General features: G+C 38.8%; 1 protein-coding gene across 1 annotated transcript in view; it reads left to right on the top strand.

Moving 5' to 3' along the window:
• The window catches only part of LOC140483596 (rab GDP dissociation inhibitor alpha), a 50,173-nt gene that overhangs the window by 27,582 nt on the left and 1,506 nt on the right, over window positions 1-21,085 (top strand). The window contains exons 3-11 of the mRNA XM_072581838.1: window positions 119-218; window positions 1,510-1,644; window positions 4,692-4,890; window positions 7,729-7,860; window positions 8,628-8,727; window positions 11,666-11,837; window positions 12,472-12,616; window positions 14,005-14,059; window positions 16,119-20,953. Of these exons, the coding sequence (XP_072437939.1) occupies window positions 119-218; window positions 1,510-1,644; window positions 4,692-4,890; window positions 7,729-7,860; window positions 8,628-8,727; window positions 11,666-11,837; window positions 12,472-12,616; window positions 14,005-14,059; window positions 16,119-16,271 (1,191 nt within the window). The 3' untranslated portion in view covers window positions 16,272-20,953. The remainder of the gene's footprint in view (window positions 1-118; window positions 219-1,509; window positions 1,645-4,691; window positions 4,891-7,728; window positions 7,861-8,627; window positions 8,728-11,665; window positions 11,838-12,471; window positions 12,617-14,004; window positions 14,060-16,118; window positions 20,954-21,085) is intronic.

The raw sequence follows: 21,085 nt of genomic DNA on the forward strand, positions 1-21,085 counted from the left end.
ATCTCAATTTGAGATTGCAGTCCTCAAAAAAAATTAGCAAAAACACTACAATGTCTACTTTGTTTTTAATAAATTACCTGACAAAATGAAGCTAAATATGTTTTGCTTTTACTTTCAGCTGTTTAAAAGGTTCAAGGTTGCCGGGAACCCTCCAGAATCTATGGGAAGAGGCAGGGACTGGAATGTAGATCTGATACCCAAATTCCTTATGGCAAATGGTAATGAATAGCATATTTCATTTATCATGTGAAAATGGAAAATTAGAACTGGAATTTCAAAACTCATTCCAACTGCAAGGCAAAATAATGGACATATTAACTTAGCCAATTGCCAGTAGCATTCTGAGCTGGTTAAACATTTACTTGAGACAGAGAGATCAAGTGCCTCAAGAATGTGAGCCATAATTAAGTTGTCACTGCTGTGCGGTACTGGGAGGTGTTGCCTTTTTTGGTTGTATTGTTGACCCAAGACCCCGTCTGACAGTTCAGATGGATGTTTAAGATCCCCACTATGCTATTTGAAGAGCAGAAAGTTCTCCTGTTGCAGTGGTTCCTTAGTTGAACCTCCCAAGTGATTTACTTATGTGGGTTGGTTGGGGGAGAGGAGCTTAAACAAAGGGCAAAATAACCTTGTGAAGGAGCAGCATAATCAGTGATACAGTAAAGGACATGTTGATTTGGAGTCCATTATTGGGCTGTGTTTGTATGCGATGTGCATTAAGAGTTGTTGAAAGTACTGCAAGATGTTTGGTATTAACACCAGTTATGTTTGTTTGTACAGTTTTGCTTTGGAAAGATGCAGTCAAAAAGTAGCAGCATTTTATTTTGTTTCAGCTGACCATAATATGTGGGATTTAGTGTAGAAAGTACTGCATCGCTTGTACCAGCAATCCTACTTCTGATTCCAAGTTTCCAATTTGTAGGGGCACAAGGAAAAGTTAGTGGAATGAGTTGAACTGCTCTTGCAAGGAATTGCATGAGCAGGATGGACGGAATGGTAGTCTCCTCACTGATATTAACCATTCTCTGACTCTAGCGGTGTTCCTAACAATGTGTTTATTTAACTAAGGTGTGTAGCTGCTCGTAATATAAATCATGGAAGGTGTACTTAATATCAAGGTGATGAACATGTCAATCAAATAACTTGCATCACGTCTAGCAGGAAGGAAAATCTCAGACAGACAAAACTGCTTTTCCTTTTATTCTTAAATTCATCAGATTGAGTTGCCTGTAATGACAGCAGCATTTAACAAATGTCATCTGTTCCAAAGGGTATAAGTCATACTGTGCCCTTGTAGACAGTAAAACTAATTGCAAAGCTTGTTTCAAGGCATGGAAGTAAGGCAGGGCCTGACCGTGGATTTCTTTTTGGTTCTTCTCATCTCTTTCCATAAGTATCACCTTTGATCAATTGACTGCCAAAACATTCCAGTGGAATTCAGATGTCTATTTTCAATGTGCTATTAGGAAATTCTGTATATTTAACATGGGTTTTTGATGGTTTTCTCAGGCCAGCTCGTTAAAATGCTGCTTTACACAGAAGTTACCCGTTACCTAGACTTCAAGGTGGTTGAAGGAAGTTTTGTCTACAAAGCAGGGAAAATTCATAAAGTCCCATCTACAGAGACTGAAGCTTTAGCTTCTGGTGAGTAAAGAGCTTAACTTTTTTTAATACTAAAACTTTATTTCCGTCTGAGACATTTTGTTTTTCATCCTTTTGAACATTTTAAAAAGATGCTGTGATGAATCCTTTCGAGTTATTGTTCGAGAACCAACCAGAAAGCAGACAATTCAGATTAGGTGTTGAGCAATGGGGCTGGATTAATTAATGACCACGCAGTAAAGGCAATGGTGTTTGAATTTTCAATTTTTCTGAGGGGAAAAGAAAAATGGGTCTAAGACTTGTATTTGAAACTACTTCTTAGATAATTACAAGGGTATGAGCTAACTTTCTAAAGTGGAGTGGGAAAATAAATTCAGAGCTGGGTCAAAAGGAATTTACTGACTGTTTTCTTAAAAAAAAAACTCTTAAAAATGCAATCCAGAAATAGACACAGACTCAGGATGCATCACGTGGTGAACTAAAGAAGTTAACAATAGTGTTAAATTGAGGGGAAAAACATACAATACTGCCAAGTCCTTGGGGAAAGGCAGAATATTCACTGAATATGTTGCAAATCTGATCTCCATCTTTTTATTTAAAAGCATCCACATAAGTGTCATGACTTCACCAGACGTGTCCTCAAAGTTTTCTGTGAACTCTAAATTTGAATAGCTTGTTGAGCTCCTTTTTTTTTCAGTGTCACAATTGATTAAAAAGCAGCACCATCTTTGAACAAGGTGATTACACAAGTGTTGCACAAAGTTATTTCAGTTTGTTTAGTAAGGATAAATGCTTCACATGAAATTGAGTTTGAGATTGGTCTCTTAATTGTTACTGACTTGCTTGAACATTGATTTTCTGGAGTGAAGGGCTTGGGTTCACTGCTGTGATGGCTTCGGTAGTTGAATGTTTTGGAGGTTGCTTCCACAGGTGAATAGTGCAAAACAGGTCCTTGGAGGGCGTTTCACTCTGGCACTGAACTGCAGGTTGTGACTCTAGGTAGCCTAGTTCAAAGCAGTAGGTCCACATAAGACCTTGCAAAGTGTTTTCCTTTAATTCTGGGATGATTGACCTGCTGTCAAGTTTGAGTATAAAACTTGCTCCAGCATTTTTTTGGTATTATGCAAATTGAAGGAATTCACTTGGAATGGCCGGTAGCTAAGAACTGATCAAAACTCTAGTGAGGAAAATGCTAAATTCCATGAGAAGAGTTTCATTACCTAAGCACTTGGAGAGCAGTGGTAGGATCAGATAGTCAGCATGGATGTACGAAAGGGAGATCATGTTTGAAGAATCGACTGAAGTCCTTCGAGGGTGTATAACTTAGAGTTGATGAGGAGGAGCCAGTCGATGGGGTTTATTTGAACTTTCCAAAAGCTTTGGAATCTCCCACAATGAGATTAATGTGTAAAATTGAAACTCCTGGGGTTGGAAGTAGTGTATTGAGATGGATAGAAAACTGGCAGAGGCAACAGCAGGAATAAATCGTTTTTGTTTTTGTATGGCAAGCAGTGACGAGTTGGCTACTGCAGGATCAGTGTTATGACCTGAGCTATTCATATTAACAATTGAGAAAAGGGAGCTAAATGTTTTATCTCAAATTTTGGGAGATGATGTAAAGCTGGGCAGAATGTGAGCAGTATGTAACTTAATTTGTTTTGCTAAGCTACTGGGAAAATGCATGGCAGATGCAGTATAATTTGAATAAATGTAAGTTTATCCACTTTGGGAACAAAGACTGTAAGATGATTATTTGAATGGCTATAGGTTAAGCGAGGGGAATGTGCAACCAGCCCTGGGTGTCGTTGTGTATCAACCACTGAATGTGCAGCAGGCACTCAAGCAAGTGGTATGTGGGCTGTATAGCAAGAGAATTTGAATTTTCAAGTAGGGATGTTTGCTGTAATTCTACATGGCTTTGGTGAGACCACTGATGGAATATTGTGTGCAGTTTTGAGGTAGGATGTTCTTGCAATTGAGGTAATGTAGTAAAGGTTTACCAGCGGATGGCAAGATGTATGAGGAGAGATTTGGGATGAAACTCTGGCTTTAAGTGGTATGCTTTGTCCTGGTTTGTTTTTAATGAAGAGAAGTTGAGACAGGTGGTGAGTGGTCTGTTCCAAGTCAGCAGCTTGTGATGCCTTGATGTTTTTCAAAGTTGGAGCACGAGAAGCAGTGAGAATGAGTGATGTCAGGCTCCCAAAGAATCAGGGTTTTAGTTTAGCTCTCAACAGTTGGAGCTTTTGAAGTTGACTGTGGAAGCTGGCTCTTGCTTTTGTTCATGGGATGTTGATATACTGGAGTCGCTGCTGTTAGTAGTTGCATAATCTATCATTTTAAGTTTTCCAATAGTGTTCAATTATTCCAATCCTCCATTTGTTTGTTTTAACTGGGGTAAGAATAAGATATGTTTTTTGCTTAAAGCTGAGTAGTTTGACCAATTGAATTGCATCTGGAAGACCAGCACCTTACACTTTTAAATAGTCTAGAAGTTAGGGTCCAAGCCAGCTCCTTGATTTATCTACAGGGGGTTTGGATGTTGGACAGTGGGCAGAACAGGCTATTGAGTTGGATAATAAGCCAAAAGCATCACAAATGGTGGAGTAGGCTCGAAGGACAGATTGACCGACTTTGTCCTATTTTCTATATTTTGAAAATTCAGGCGTGACTCTTGAGTTCTTAATTGAACTTAGAAGCCATGAATTGTTGTGATATGATATCCTTTCATCTTTCTGCATTGCATTCATGTTCTGATGTATCTGTGTAATGATTTTAGAGGTGTGTTATTTGATTACTTCACGGCACTGTTTTTCTGCTTTTAATATGTTTACCCAAATGGCCAGCAGCATATTACAGGTGCCAAGCAGATAAATCTTAGATTACTGCAGCAGTTACATATAGGCACTATGATGTGGCCAGTAATTTAAAATGATGAGCTTGAAATGGGCTGGTGAAAGATCCTTCAGCCAAAAGTGTCAAGTTGATGAAGTGGGGCATGATGTCAAACAATGCAACCTTGCAGAAGGAAATAAGAAAGTTCAACTCTCCATTGTGGTAGTAAATATTTATTTATTTTTCCTTTTTTTAAGATCTGATGGGCATGTTTGAAAAACGCCGTTTTCGAAAATTTTTAATATTTGTTGTCGGTTTTGATGAGCATGACCCGAAAACAAACCAAGGCGTTGAACCGAGAAAGACTACCATGCGAGAGGTCTACAAGAAATTTGACCTTGGACAAGAGGTCATTGATTTCACAGGACATGCTTTGGCTCTGTATAGAACAGATGAGTAAGTTAACATTTTGACTTTTATCCCTTTTTAAGCTTCAATGTGCAACAATAGCAAGCTTGTATTTATGTAGTGCCTTTTAAATATTATCAACCATCATAGGGACATATAAAATGAAGTATAAATGATACTGAGCCACAAGCTACTGGGTTGAAATTTTGGTCAAAGATCTAGGTTTTAAGGAATGCCTTAAAGGAGGAAAGTCAGGTAGAGAGGCAATTTTCAGAGCATGGGGCCCAGGCAGCTGAAAGATATGATCATCAATGATGAATCACTTCTATTTGGGAAGGGATTGAATGTATGAATTGGGAAGAGGGATAAGTCATTTGGTCCTTTTGAGCCACCTCTGCCATTTGATAAGATTGTGACTGATCTCTTGCAGTCTGTTTCTTTTTCCTTTCTACCCAACTGTACCTTTTTTTTGAGTCCCTTCTCCTGCAAATGATCTATTTAACTCTGCTTTTAATAACTGCCTTTACTGCCCTTTGGATAAAATAATTCCACAGACTCCACTCTTAGACTTCTCCTCTTCCTTTGCTTTTAAATTCTGTTTGGCAGTCTCTCTCCCGTGAGGGGAGACCATTTTCAGCATTTAAGTAACAAGTTTCCTCAGGATTTTCTATCTCTCCAGAAGATATCTCATTTTTTCAATTCCAATAGACATAGACTCAACCAACCCAAGCCTTTTCCCTTAAATTCGTCCCTGCATTAATTGACTAAACCTTCCCTGAACTATAAATACAATTTTGTCCCATTGCAACATGAGACTGGAACTGTACATTGTCCTGTAGGCTGGTCTCGCCAATGCCCTGTATAACTGCAGCATAACTTTGCTACCTTTTTTAATATTCCATTTCGCTTTTGATAAGTGACAGTATTCTATTATCTTTCCTAAATCACTATTGTACCTGCATGCAAAATTTACAATTCATCTGCAATCTTTCTTCATTTAACTAAAATGTTGCTTTTCCATTCTTGCCAAATTGATGAGAATGAGAGGAGTGCACATATCTCAGAAGATTGTGGGATTGGAAAAGATGGGTAAGACCAAGGCAGTGGAGAGCTTTGAAAACAGGATGAGAATTTTAAAATCAATACTGGGAACCACTGGTCCAGTGATCATAAGGGTGATAGGATAATGGGACAGGAACCATGCAAACAGTGTGCAATGGAACAATGTACATGACTGTTTGTTTGGATATGGATGGATTAGAGTAAATTTAGTCTTCAAGTCAGTTTTTTTCAAATTGGTCCACACTCATGGTTCATTATAGGCTATGAGATGTACCAAAATCACTGGAGACAATTTAAAATAAAGTTTGGAGTCAAAGGAAGTATTTGGGAACTGTTTTTTTTTATTCAAAGTGTAACCAAGCTCTCGAATAAGAAAACAGGAAAGCAATTGAAGTGAGACTGAGTGCAAATAATACTTGCTGTCACTCATTCTGTTTGTACTGTTAGGCAGTATTCTTCTAGATAAAACATTGAGCACCACACTAAATGTTGAAGCATCAGTGAAACAAAGCATGTTAAGGGATGCTTTTAAAAATAGCTTTTGAACACTTATGGAAGGTTGAGTGAGTAGATAAACAAGAATTGTTTCCATAGATTCTCGTGTTCAAGCAGGTATTAACAAAAAGAAGCTTCGTTTCCCTCGCAGGTTATTTAAACTTTAAGTGGTTTGCCAAAGGGACTGCTGTGACAGAATCTGAAAAGTTTTTAAACTAGAACTAGATAATGAAAGGGAATGGAATTCGAGGAGAACAGTTACAATCAAATCGATCATTGTCTTCTCAAATGGGGGAATATACTTGAAGCTGAAAGGCCTATTTCTGTTCCTTTGTTTGTTTGTTTGTGGTAACTATTTTAATAAGCTATCATCATTGACCAGTGTTTGGCAGGTGCTTTATTGGGAAGATAGAGTGAACACTTGGGTGTGGTATAAAGCAAGTGTCCACCATCAAGGTTGCTGTCTTATGGATAAGACATTGTACAACTTTTAGACAGGATTTGGTCAGATACGTGCAATGACCACCACTGTTCATTCAAAGCATATAAAATAGGAGCAGAGTTAAACCATTCAGCCCTTCTAGTCTGTCCTTGTATCCCACCATAACCTTGGATAATGTTTTGCTAATAAGAATCTGTATCAACGTCTGCCTTAAGATGGTAATTATCCTGTTATGTTTGCTGTTTTTCCTAGTTTTTTTTTTGCTAAATGTCCTCAGCCAAGAACTTGCTTCAAGCCTCTGCCAGTTGCTGATTGCCAGGTTAAATCCAGGGGAACTGACTTCTACTAGAGACTTAGTACAGGTGTAATGGAGGATGCCAACCAGCCAAATGTTTCACTGTAGATGAGTCTGTAGGTAATGATGGGGTGGTGTTCATTATTGCAATTTGATACTGATGTACATTCTGTTGAATAAGAAGGCGAGCTGAGCTCTATACCTAGAAGTTTAACACCACGTCTCTTCATGACTTACTGGCAGCAGTATTGTATTATTAAATGTACTTTCTACTGAAAAGACATTACGTTGAGGCCCCACCACCCTATTCAGATGGTTATGGAAGGTTAGGTAACATTGTAGAATGGGAAGTTCTAATGTATACTGGTCAGCATTGTCCCTTAACCACCAATCAACAAAATTTGACTGAGGTATACTTACTAATTCTGCAGTGATCAGAGACTATGCTTTGAATCCTTCTGATCTATTGGTATCTCACCTGTGTATTGCTTTTGCCTAAGAGTTCACGTTCGTTGTCTTTCTTTTTTGAAAGCAGGCTGATGGAATTTTGTTATTTGTGAAGTTATGTTACCATCTGCCATTTTGATTCCAGTTACTTGGACCAACCATGTCTGGATACCATCAATCGCATTAAACTGTACAGTGAATCATTGGCACGGTACAGCAAGAGTCCCTATCTTTACCCACTCTATGGGCTTGGAGAGCTGCCACAAGGCTTTGCTAGGTAAGTGCAGTACAAAATTGTGGAATTAATTTCTCACTCCAGGTTGTTGACCATTATAAACCTGAGCATCATTGTGCTGTGGCAGTAATTCCTCCTTTACAGTTTCATATTTCTGACATTTAGATGGAACTTCCAACCCACAGCATCATTGGTGGCCAAATGGGTTTGGTCAGACTGGCCATCATTAAAGCCAGTGTGAAATTCACTTGTTTTATTTTAAATCATAAGCTTATTCATATTTATTCAACTTTTTTTATGATATTTCTTTCCTGCTGCAGTTTGGAGCAGCTCTTGCACTTAGGAAATCTGTTGTTGGTGATGGGTATACGGTAACAAAACTTTATTGATTTAAGAATGTTCTCTGTTCTCCGTAACAATGCTATTCAAGTCCATCTTTTGAATATTCTCTCTGAAAGTATGATACATATATTTTGAGAAAATCAAATCATCAATTATTAACTTGGTACAATCAAATGTGTGTTGGGAATTCTGAGCCTAGTCATGCCTGAGACAAAACTGTCCAAGATGGTTTCTATTGCAACTCATAAGAGGAACTCAGAATTTGGAATTTTCCATGCTCTTAATCTGTGCTAGATATGTCTGAACATCAAATGGTCAGGCAAAATTCATCTTGGGTACCATTTGATGCCAATGATGGTGTAACGTCCTGAGACGTGATTAGGATGTTAGTGTTTGTCTATTAGATAACACTAATGAGCTGTTTCTCAAACTGAATTCTGATGTTTCTGTTTCTCTGTATTTTCCAGACTTAGTGCTATTTATGGAGGCACTTACATGCTTAACAAGCCAGTGGATGAAATTGTGTATGAGAAGGGACGTGTTGTGGGTGTCAAGTCTGAAGGGGAGGTAAGTTGGCTCTTTGTGGCGTGAAGCTGTACGAGCAGTTTTTAGAACTTTTATGTTATCAGTAATAAATCTAATAAGGAATTTGAGGGGAAAAACTGCTTTATGAATGTGGAACTATGTAGAGTAGTTGAGGCAAGTATGTAAATCACAAAACAAAAACAGTCCATTCAACCCGATTTTGGTCTGTTTTTATTCCTTGGAGTCCTGGGTTATGACAGTCTCTCAGCTTCCTTTGCTGAGGGCCACTTAGGGTACCCCGAAGGATGTAGATACCTTCTTGTACATAAATGCAAGTCTGTTTATTTTCCCTCCCGTCAATCTTTGCCCAATCTGATTAGCCTAATTTTCTACAGTAGCATGAATCCTTGAAAGAGAACTAAAGAATATGGGGCTAGGATATACAGGCAGGGTTAAATGAAATTGCGGCTGGAAACTCGTGCATGGCAGCAACACTGATAAAACCTTTGGTATAAAGGCCTGTATCTCTGCTATAAATTATAATTACATTCAGGCAAAAGAAAAAAATTAATTTGGAGTAATACATGAACTGAGGTTTGAAATGTGTCTCGATACAAAAAAAATTTGAGTTGTCTTTTAGTCAGCTCAGATTTGATACGATTTAAAGCATACAGGAGTCCTTAACTTAAGAACGCTTGTATTTATGAACACAATCCCACACGTGACTATAATTTTGAAGACCTGAAATACAAATATTTTCTCACGTTTACGAGTGGCTGCTTTCATTGTCCTGCACTTGTGTTCTGACTTAAGTACTGGCTGACTTGTGAATGGACTCCAGAATGGAACCCTTTAACATTTTTTTTAATTTAATTACTTCTCCTTAAGCCACTTTCTTTGGCTGTGCACAACAAACTTTTTGTCATTTACTAGATTAAATTACTTAGTGTGGAAACAGGCCCTTCGGCCCAACAAGTCCACACCAACCTGCCGAAGTGCACCCACCCAGACCCATTCCCCTACATTACCCCTGCACCTAACACTACGGGCAATTTAGCGTGGCCAATTCACCTAACCTGCACACTTTTGGACTGTGGGAGGAAACCCACACAGACACTGGGAGAATGTGCAAACTCCACACAGTCCGTCGCCTGAGGCAGGAAATGAACTCTGGTCTCTGGCGCTGTGAGGCAGCAGTGCTAACCACTGTGCCGCCCACGGGTTGGGGTTAGGTCCTTCTATTTCTGTCATGGTCCTTCTATTTCATTTTATTTTCGCCATCTCCCTTTTTCACTTTTTTGGTCGGTTTTTCGTTTGTGGAATATAACATCACCAGCTGGGTTGCTGTGGGTAGACCTACAATGCCATCAGGGAGAGACTTTGCATGATTTTGATCCAGTGAAGAAATGGAATGTTTCCAAGTCCAGGTAGCGAGTGGTTTGGAGAGAAACTTGCAATTGGTGGTATTCCCCAATGTACTTGTTTTTGTACGTGGTAATGGTCATGGGAACTGTCTAAGGAGCATTGGTGAATTTCTACAGTGCATCTTGTAAATAGCACAAGTTGCAGCAACTGAATGTAAGCAGTGAAGGCAATGGAATGTTTGTGGATGTGGTGCCAATCAAGTGACTAATCTGTCCTGGATCCTGTTAAGCTTCAAGAGTGCTGTTGGAACTGCACTGTTCCAGACCAGTATGGAGTATTCAGCCACATTGCTGACTTGTGCCCTGTCAAATGTGGATAGGCTTTTGGGAGTGAGGTACTCACTGAAGGATTCTTAGCCTCTGTTTTTGTAGCCACAGTTGTCTTTGGGCTAGTCCAGTTCAGTTTCTAGTTGATGGTAACTGGCTGGAGTGTGTGTTGCTCATGGAGGAGATGGGCCTGTAGCATTAAAAATTGCACCATGACCCATCTGCACAGCGATATTAGTGGGAAAAAGTGTTCTTTTTTTTTTACCCAAGTTCTGAACCAAGCATTGAACTAAAACTGAAACCATTATGGAAAGCATGTACTCCAGTTGCCTGAAGATACAGTAATAGGAGTACTGAGTTAACAAACTGCTTGTCAGAAGGAAGTTTTCAAAACATTTAACTATGCCTAGAGCAATATTTCGAATAAATGAACAAAAAACTTTCAATTCTTGCAGTATCGAAATGAAAAGTGTAATCTGGCAGTATATCTAATCTGATGAGGTATTTGACAAGATTAATTTGGATATCCAGTTGTCAGACCGAGATCTTACAATGAGCACTGAGACTGTTCATCCACAGGCTATGCACTCCAGCACTTTTTCCTTAACTTTGCTCACCTGATAGCAAATCAGCTTTTTGTTTCATTTTGTTTTCTGCTAATACGCACCAGGAAGGAGATTTTTCACAATGTGTATTATTGTTGAGTTTTGGAGTAATATGAAGACATTATTAATATTATGAGGTGGTCACCAATTGTTACAATTTTGTGCAAAGTTGGGTGTTGTGCTCCACCTAACTGTAGCATTGGCCACAAACGTAGCCTTCAGAAACTATTGTGTTTTCGAATTTATCCCAGTTCTCATGCAAAGTCATTAACGTGAAATTTTTGGTTGTGTTTTCCCTCCTTGATGCTGCCTGTTTGAGTATTTGCAGCATGTTCAGTTTTTATTTCTGAATTTCAGCATCGACGGTATTTCACTCCCCCATTTTTTTTGTAGTGTTCTGTTCCTGTGTTAAGTAATCAGTTGTTCCCTTTGTCCCTCCTTTTTCAGGAAATTACTGATTACGTTCATTTAATTTTCAGGTGTTGGTACGAAAAGTACTGGGGGAACGCGATCATTCTCTCAAATTTGTTCATTTTTTTTTCTTGTTTTGTTTCTCTTCTCATTTATTTTTCTCATGATGACTGACTTTTACTGTGAATACTGATCCAAAAACTTTTTAGTTTTGGACTCCTAACTCGGAAATAATTGATATGAATCTTGACCTTTTTTGTTCTCCTTTTACAGACCGCTCGTTGCAAGCAGCTGATCTGTGACCCCAGCTACGTCCCCAATCTGGTGAAGAAGGTTGGCAAGGTCATAAGAGTCATCTGTATCCTCAGCCATCCGATCAAAAACACTAATGACTGTAACTCCTGCCAGATTATTATTCCACAAATGCAGGTCAACAGAAAGTCAGGTAGTGTGTGATATTTTAAGCAAATTGCATAACATGAGGGAATTGTAGATCAAGGAGAGCTCTGGGCATCTTGGATGCCTCTTAACCAAGTATTAACACTGCTGAAAGTGCACCAATTGATGCAATATATTGTGCAATATGGGAGTGAGGCTGTGAACTATCTTCAACAATGGGCCAAATAACATGTTTGAGTCAGTCATTACAGACCCAATCACCTAACCATGATATAAAGTATCAGAGCTCTACCACAGTAGGCTTGAATTCCACAAGTGAATTGTGTGGCCAAGGCTTGAGGGCCTAAAAGCATCCAAGGGGAGTCTTCCTGATATCTCTTCAGTCGCTCTGGTTTGAGCGTGCGTTCATTAGAATTTGGTTGAGAGCACCACCACCCTTCCACTCCTGCCACCTTCATGACTTTTGAGCAGCCACCGCTTGTTCATTGTCTATGCTCACAAATGAGGATTGGCTGCTTGGGCAAGTCATAAGGTTGACAGTGCATGGCAAATTGTACTACAGCAGAATTCGAGGTTATCCAAAAAGAGAAGTGACTCACCTATAGTTGTTCGATAGTGGTCATGCTGTAATTTTGAGTTGGTTTTCTTCAAATATGTGAACTAATGAGTTGTTCTTTCAGACATCTATGTTTGCATTGTGTCATATGCACACAATGTTGCAGCCGAAGGCAAGTACATTGCTATTGTCAGCACTACCGTGGAGACCAACAATCCTGAGAAGGAGGTTCAGCCAGCGCTAGAACTTCTGGATCCTATTGACAAATCGTAAGGCATTTCCTAGAAAATTTTATCTTATTAATTTAATACAAGGATAGATACTACTTTTGTAGAATTATACAGCCTGTCTCTGTGCTATAAGTCCTACTTACCTTTAAGCTGGTGTTTAGAATATAGATTGGAGAGTTGGGGCAGAGAAATGGCAGATGGAGTTCAATCTAGGCAAATGCAAGGTGATGTACTTTGGAAGATCAAATTCTAGAGCAAACTATATGGCAAAAGTCCTGAGGCAATTTGATTACAGAGATCTGGGCATTCAGGCCCACTGTATCCTGAAGGTGGCAACACGAGTCGATAGTGATCAGGAAGGCATGCTGCATGCTTTCATTCATCAGATGGAGTATTGAATACAAGAGTTTGCAGCCATGTGATAGTTGTATAGGACTTTGGTTTGGCCACATTTAGAATACTGCGTGCGGTTCTGTTCGTCACATTACCAGAAGGATGTGGATGCTTCGGAGAGGGTGCAGCCCAGGATATTGTCTGGTATGGAGGGCACTCTCTATGAAGAGAGGTTGAGTAGGTTAGGATTATTTTCTTTAGAAAGACTGAGGTTCAGGGGAGACGTGATTTGAGGTCTACAAAATAGTGAAAGGTATAGACAGAGTGGGGGACTCAATTACTAGCTTCACTAGTTCAAGCGAGAGGAGGAAGGTTTTGACATATGCCTGGAAAGTCCTTTACGCAGAAGGTGGGTGCCTGAAACGCGTTGCCAGTGGAGGTGGTCGAGGCAGGCAGTATAGTTTCATTTGAGACATATCTAGACAGATATCAGAGTGAGCAGGGAGCAGAGGGATACAGACCCTTAAAGAATAGGGGGCAGGTTTCGATAATGAATCTGGATTGGCACAGGCTTACAGGGCCGAAGGGTGTGTTCCTGTGCTGTAATTTCTTTTTGGTTTTTTTTTGTTCTTTTATGTGAACTTCCTTTTGCCTTTCATTCAGCTCCATCAATATTGCCTTCTCTTCCTCTCTCCTTGCGTTTATCATACAGAGACTTGGTTGGAAGTAATTCAAAGAAATGTCTTCAGATTTATTCCTATTTCCCTGTCTCTCATTGACCAGCATGAAACGCGGGTGAATTGATCACAACAAAAAATTAGTCCTGTTTTACATTGGGAGTTGTGAAGTGTCCACTTTCCAGTTGCTTTGTGCTGACGTTAATCTCTAGTTCAATTTGATAAAAATTGATGCTGTCCTGATGAAAAGAGATGGATCTGAAGGATTAACTCCATTTATACTCTGCAGAAATGCTGGATGCTGAGTATTTCCAACACTTTTGTTTTTATTTCACGTACATTTACATTTTGATTTCCTGAATTCTTATCTAATTAAATAGCCTATGCCTCTAATTTGTCTTTTATCTGCTGTTCCAGATTTGTTTCCATCAGTGATTTGTACCAACCAACAGATGATGGGCAAACAAGTCAGGTATGGGTTGATGGATTATGAATAAGGTTCAGTATCTTTGGAGTGTGTTCCAATTCAACATATGTTGCATTGAGAAATGGAGAAGATGAATAGAGGAATCAATTCACTTTAAATGTTTTGGCATTACCATCAAAAAAATCAAAGTATGTGTAAGTTTCACCAGTAAGTGGGGAAAAGTTACTTTGGTGGCAAAGTACACTGAATTGGTGTGCCACTATCCCATGGAGCACTTCTGAGTTACAGATTCTGCCCCTCACGTTTCTATTAACTGAGTTCATGCTCTGTGGGATATGTGGTTGACAACGAAATCATCGTGTGTGGAATCAATTTCCTGAGGAAGTGATGGATGTGGGTACAATTACAGCATTGAAAAACATTTGGATAAGTACTTGAATAGGAAAGGTTTGGACGATTATGGGCCAGGACCTGGCAGGTGGGACGAGTTTAGTTTAGGATTATGTTCGGCATAGATTTTTTTTGTACTGAAGGGTCTGTTTCTGTGCTGTCTGACTCTGTGACCATATGAAATGCTACTTTTCCTGTGGATATGGTCCATCTTCATTCAAGTTTCTTTGCCTTCTTGACTGACTACTTCATCCATGCAGATGGATGCAAAACCTTGCTTCAGATTGCAGCATCACTGATGCTAAATCATACACAGCTGCAGTTTCCTTGCACTATCGAAGGTATTAAAACTTATCTCATGATTGAAAGCTTGTTAAGTAGTTAGGTAAAAGAAACTGATTTTAATTAAGTTGCAGTCTCATGAAATAATCCAGGTTTATTAAATCCTCCTGGGCTGAAAATGTGTTGCTGGAAAAGGCATTCCTGAAGAAGGGCTTATGCCCGAAACATCGATTCTCCTGTTCCTTGGATGCTGCCTGACCTCCTGCGCTTTTCCAGCAACACATTTTCAGCTCTGATCTCCAGCATCTGCAGTCTTCACTTTCTCCTCCTTTATTAAATCCTCCTACAGCTTTAAAGAAAAGTATTGTGCAAATTAAGAGATTTTAGCATTACATAAGGATTGGTTGCAGTTGAGCTAAACCCAATGCTCTTTTTAGCAGATTAATAACCATATGTTGAATTAGGCAGCAAAAGACTACCTAAAATTTATAGGGATTTTATTATGTATATGTAGTTCAGTACAAACCCAGGTTTTCATCTTGCCATTCCGAATCCTTTTCTCTGTCCAGGAGCCAACCACTGGGGAAGAACCCTGATCATTTTGTTGGTATTTTAATAACCCATCAGAAAATTGACCAGTCATCCAAAAAGGCCCACGTCTTTTTTTTCTTAAAATAACTTGTTCAAAGATTTTACTATATGTCTCTGTAACACCTGAGACTTGCACTCAGGTCTCCTGCATCATAGGTAGGTACACTGTTGTTGAGCTGCAAGAGCCCTCATGTTATTTTTGTAGGTTTTTATTATATCCAGAAGTGTTTGTACGTACAACTGAATAAACTTTTTCTTCTGATCCAATGTCCCATAGTATTTGGTTTCCATCTATTAGTCACTCATTTTGCTGTTTTTAAAAATTACTTTTGCTAAATTCAATCTCCAAGAAACACCACCTGCTTCTAATAAAATCTGGAGATGTTCTGGTTGACCTGGGCTTTGATGGTGCAGCAGTAATATTGCTGCCTCTGAACCAGGAGACCTGGGTTTAGATCCCACTTGCTCCAGAGGTCTGTGATAGCATCTCTGAACAGCTTGGTTAGAAAATATCTTCTGGTTGATCCTTTTAAAGGGACCTGCATTTCTAACACTGGCATACCACAAAAATGTGATGGAACCTTTGCGGCAGCAATCTCTGCTCTTGTGTGGAGGAAGGGCTAACCAATGACTTTTATTACAGAAAGATGCAATTGTGTTATTCGTGCATAGCTCCTCAAGTGATCTATAAGCCACAAATCTGAATTTCAGGCAGGCTACATGCATTTGGCCTTGACTGTGTGGAATATGAATATGACTTCTGTTTTTAAAAAAAAAAGTTGGTGGGGAGGACAACAGCAATGTTTTCTCCTAACTGTTTATTATTTGGTTTTACTTACAGGTTTTTATCTCCAGTTCGTATGATGCCACCACCCATTTTGAGACAACTTGTGATGACATAAAAAGCATTTACAAGCGAATGACAGGCACAGACTTCGACTTTGAGAACATGAAGCGCAAACAGAATGACGTGTTTGGAGATGATGCACAGTAGTCATGCACTAGATTGTTCTGTTCCTTCACAGCACTTTCATATGAGAATACTTATGGAACTGTTAGTGAATTAGATTTCAACTTCCAGAGATACGTACAGTTGTCCAAAGAAATACCCACCTCTTCTTTTTGATTTGTATTTCAAATGTTTAGTTTTACTTATGGGGCGGGATGCAACAAAGAGGCAAGATTTCAAAGTCCAGTCTGGCGTATGTGGTCCTGTACTTGGTAGTCAAAGCTCTGCATGCTTGACAAGTTTGTCATATATTGGTGCATCTATTATTGTAAAATTGGTCTTGAGGCCTATCTGTATGATGATTTTTTGAATCTCATTTTCACTGCATACCCACTATTTGCATGTGAGTAAAAATTTAACATGTCCTTTGAGTATAAACAGAGGGTCTCTGCAAACTGTTCCCACTGAAACTTTTATTCCTTCATCTACATTCCCATGCATTATTGTACGGTTGAATCAACGTACCATGTATACTTTTGTTTTCTTGGTACAACTGGAGCGGTAACTCTAACTGTCACATGTATTGTTACTGATCAGTGTTCAGAGGATCTACTAAGTTTGTGACTTTATTTATTAAAATAAACCATAAATCACTCATTTATAAGGCCTCTAGAGATCTGTACAATATCTTCCCATCTGTGCATATTACAGGGCTAATTACTGAGGAGCACTGCAGCTTTGAAGTATTGGGACCAGTTTTCTCAATATCTGTTGTGATTTGGTACAGGCGAGCAAATTTTTGGTTTTGCTGAAACTAGAGGCCCTGAAAGCAAGTGAGTGAGCAATGAGGCCAGTCCCAGCAGCTTTACGATGGCACAATTTTCAAGAGTGAATTGAGTCACCATGGCTGTTTCTTATTTTTTCCCGTGAAGTAATGACCAACAATATGCAAGTTACTTAATAAGATAAACAGTAAACCAAAATCATATTTTTGATTCTTTCTCCTGGATATATGTTACTAGGAAGAATGATTGAGCAAACACTGGGTTCGTTTTTGAGAAGCATTGGATGATGTGAAGGCATTGAAGGACAAATGAAAACTAAATGTTAAGATGAAAAGGTTAAGGTTAAACTGCATTTTTGATTAATAAACCGGCAGTCTGCTAAATACTTAGGAATTGCAAAACTATAAACCTTTTGTGATTAGTACTCCTTTCCTATCCTTTTGTCTTGACCAAATCACTTTCCTCTAAATTTAGTCTATTTGTTTTATTTCCTTTTATTTTTGGGCAATTGCATCTCCGCAAATGCATTTACCCTATCAGATAAGCAGCAAGGTAACTGTCCAGTTGGGACTTAAACATATGGTTAGCTTGGACTGAGGTGGTTAAAAGTGCAGAAGACAATGGTTTGCCCATTTGCTGATGGGCGAAAGAATTGTCAACTTGAAGGCAGTAGGCTAGGATTGAATGATGTGACAATGGATATGTCTTCAAATTTTGCTTAATTACCTTTTTTGAAGATCAAGAAGTACTTGTAGGATTTATCTTCAGGAGTTTGGGTCCCATAGACTGGTGAGGTGGAAGGCCTATGGGACAAGCAGCCTCCCATTCCTGTGTTTTCCTGTTTACATTTTACAGCTCTTCAAAACTAAACTAAATGAATTCCTGACACTGCATGAATTGTAAATGGGTTTTAGCATAATTTTTGAGAAATAGTGCATCAAATTGCACAAAACCAATATCTCATGAATGCAAAAGAGCAGAAATGGAAGAAGCAGGGCAGAAAGCACCATATCAGTCTGACAGAACATCACACAGGTTCCAGAACTTCGATCCCATGGGAGTTTTATCAATTGACTATTGTTGTCATGATTCAACAGAAACAATTCTCATAGGAAAGTGCAAGTAGACTTAATTTAATTATCCAGGTGTTAAATAGCTTCTCAACTAGATTTTAATCAATATTGTGTAAGGATTTAGCTGCTTAGTATCTCCATATATTTGAAAGTACTGCCTTGTACTGACTCTTGAATTTTAGTTACGGTGCATACACATTTTACATATGTAACTTATAAAGTACTTTGTTTCTTTTATGGCATATAACAGGTAGTCAGCGGATAAACTTAGCGAACTTTATGTATGCAGAACAGTGAGCCCAGCAGTGTAACTCCAGTCACATTTCAACAATTCTGCTTTGTTTCCGTCTCCTCTCTGTGGCTGTGCACGAGTAAGGTAAATTACTGTGACAGATTATACATAGCCCTATTCTAAATGTTACAATGACCTCCACGTCCAATGTGGATTTGCATAGTTACTGGGTTCTCTGCTGTTCAGTAACCTAAACAGTTTCTTTTGGTATTCTTCACTCCTTTTTTAAATAAGTGCTTCAAATCGGAATGAAGTGGGCATCAGTCAAGCATTTTTGTGAATTTTAAACTTGGCAAAGAATGCTTTTTTTAATGTTTTCTCCCTCCATTTTGACTTTTAGAAATCCTATGACCGTAAACTGACAAATAACCGAGTACTCAATAAGAATTATGTTAGAGTACGGGCAAGTACTGAATGAGATCTCATGGCACTAGGATGACAAATATTTTGAGTTTATATCCATGAACTGAATCCAGAAACCTCTGCGCAAAGTCTTCAATCTTTGCCAACTATTCCAGACCAGGAGCATAGGGGAATAATAGGAGGCAGCTGGAATTAATCTATATAAATGTCAGTGATGTGATAAAGGGAGTTTCAGGATTTGGATGCAGTGTTTGTGAAAGATTAATGGTATATTTGCATGTTGGGATGGTGGGTGATTTGGAGGTGAACTTGGAATTGGTTGTGTTCCCATGTCTTTGCTGCTCTTGTCCTTTTGAGGTGGTAGAGATTGAAAGTTTGGAAGGTGGTGTAACAAGTTCCTTGAATTGTTGCAGTGTATCATGTGATGTTACACATTATGTATCAATGACAATGTTGAAGGTGGCAGTTGGAGTCAGTCATGTGATTCTACAGTGAAGCTTTGATCATTAGATCTTCACTTGTCTGTTTATGCTTGGAAGGTGAAGTAAACGCTCCAGAGAGCCAGATTATCTCTTACGTGGAAGACCAGGTGCTGCAATTTATATACCACTTGTCTGTATAATGGAAGATGGGATATTTGACAGATTTTAACATGGTTCCATTCAGTTTGTTTGTGTATGAATGTACAGTATGATGCCCCTCAAAAATCTATAACTGTGTTTGAGACCAATTTGTTTAAGGATAATGAGATGAGTTAAAATGGACACTTTTATAGACCGTGTTCATCTATGAAGCATTTTTCTGCCCTCTTATCTCTTTCCAAAATAACAAGATGGTAATCACATGTTTTAAACAATGTGTCATGTAACAAAATACATGAGCAATAAGACCATAATACAATTACAGAGTGGCGAGATTTGATCTGTCAGAATTGAGTTCTCCAGTTTCTGGAGCTCATTTCTCTAGTCTGAGACAGCATCCTTACTTCCTCAGTCTATTTTGGTTGAAAAGAAATTTGCTAGAAGCCAGTAATGTTGGTGTTGACTTGCTGAGTTGAATGAGATCCATTTTGCAGTTTTTTTTCTTCATGCTTTTGTCTATTCTTGATGGTTACCAGTGTTTTCCCAAACAACACCTGGTCTTGCAAGTAATTTTGCGCTTTGGACTCGTATGTAGATTGATTTTAGTTTCTCTCTTTCCCCTGATTTTCTTGTAGACTTATAAATAAAATTGATATTGAATTTGGAGTGGAATATTATTTGAGACATATGATAGGAAATTCTGCACTTTGAGTGGTTGAAAGAATGGCGTCGGTCATGTTGAAGAATTTCTAACTATTTTCTTACCCTTGTGTAACCTGTGCATAAACTTGAACTTTGCTGCAAACGCACATTGAGCAAAGTTACCCCATCATTCAATTTATGAAGTACACTTTTTGATACCGCCCATGGACTAAGCCATTTCCAATCCCATCATCACAGGCACATTGGCTCAGTACTGTAATATGTGACAAGTAATCTTAAAAACAGAGAGGCTGTGATCCAGTGAGGAGATGTCTAACTTGTAGTAGAAAAGACTTGTGCAATGCAGGAGTACAGTCATCTGTTGAGGAGTCAATAGGCCCTGCAGTTGCTTCTCCAGGGGGAGGGGACTGATGAACAAAACATAAAGTAAGGAAAGTCTATAACAAGTTCCCAGAAGAAGACAACCACATGTCATTATCCTTTCCCTTAAAACCCCAATAGATCAGAAATTTGGTGATAAGTGTTTTGGGTGTGGAGCTTATTCCTATTCTAAGAAAATATTTGATATTAATGAGATAACGGCAGAATGTTAATACACAGTGAATTTGACAACGCTATGATCCTTCATTTTCAAAAAAATTTGAATTTCCAGTTAATAGCTGAAAAAATGTCAAAACAACATTTCCCATTGTTTTTTTTTACTACAAATCAATTCAGAGCATTTGACTAAACACTTCCTGCAGGTATTTCTACTTTAAAGCACAGAGAAGAACTTCCCCTTTCTCCTGTAAAACAACTAAAAGCCCTCTTGACAGATGTTACACTGTCCTTTAAGTAGATGTTCATTTCTCCAGAAACAACTCAGTGTAATTTTGTTCGTTCTTTTTTCTGGTAATCCTGGCATATTTTCCTGCACTCTGCTTTAAACCAGTGTTGATTCCCCGGTCTGATGACAATGGTAGTGAAAGGGGTATTCTGGGCCGTTTGGGTTGTGGTTGAAAACCATGCTGCTGCTTACAACCCACAGTGTCCCATACATGCCAGCTTTTAGCTACTTGATCTGTTCTGAATTTATCTCAATTAAGATGTTTATTGCACAAAT

The sequence above is a fragment of the Chiloscyllium punctatum genome, chromosome 12 (genome assembly GCF_047496795.1).
Source record: "Chiloscyllium punctatum isolate Juve2018m chromosome 12, sChiPun1.3, whole genome shotgun sequence".
NCBI classification, from domain to species: domain Eukaryota; kingdom Metazoa; phylum Chordata; class Chondrichthyes; order Orectolobiformes; family Hemiscylliidae; genus Chiloscyllium; species Chiloscyllium punctatum.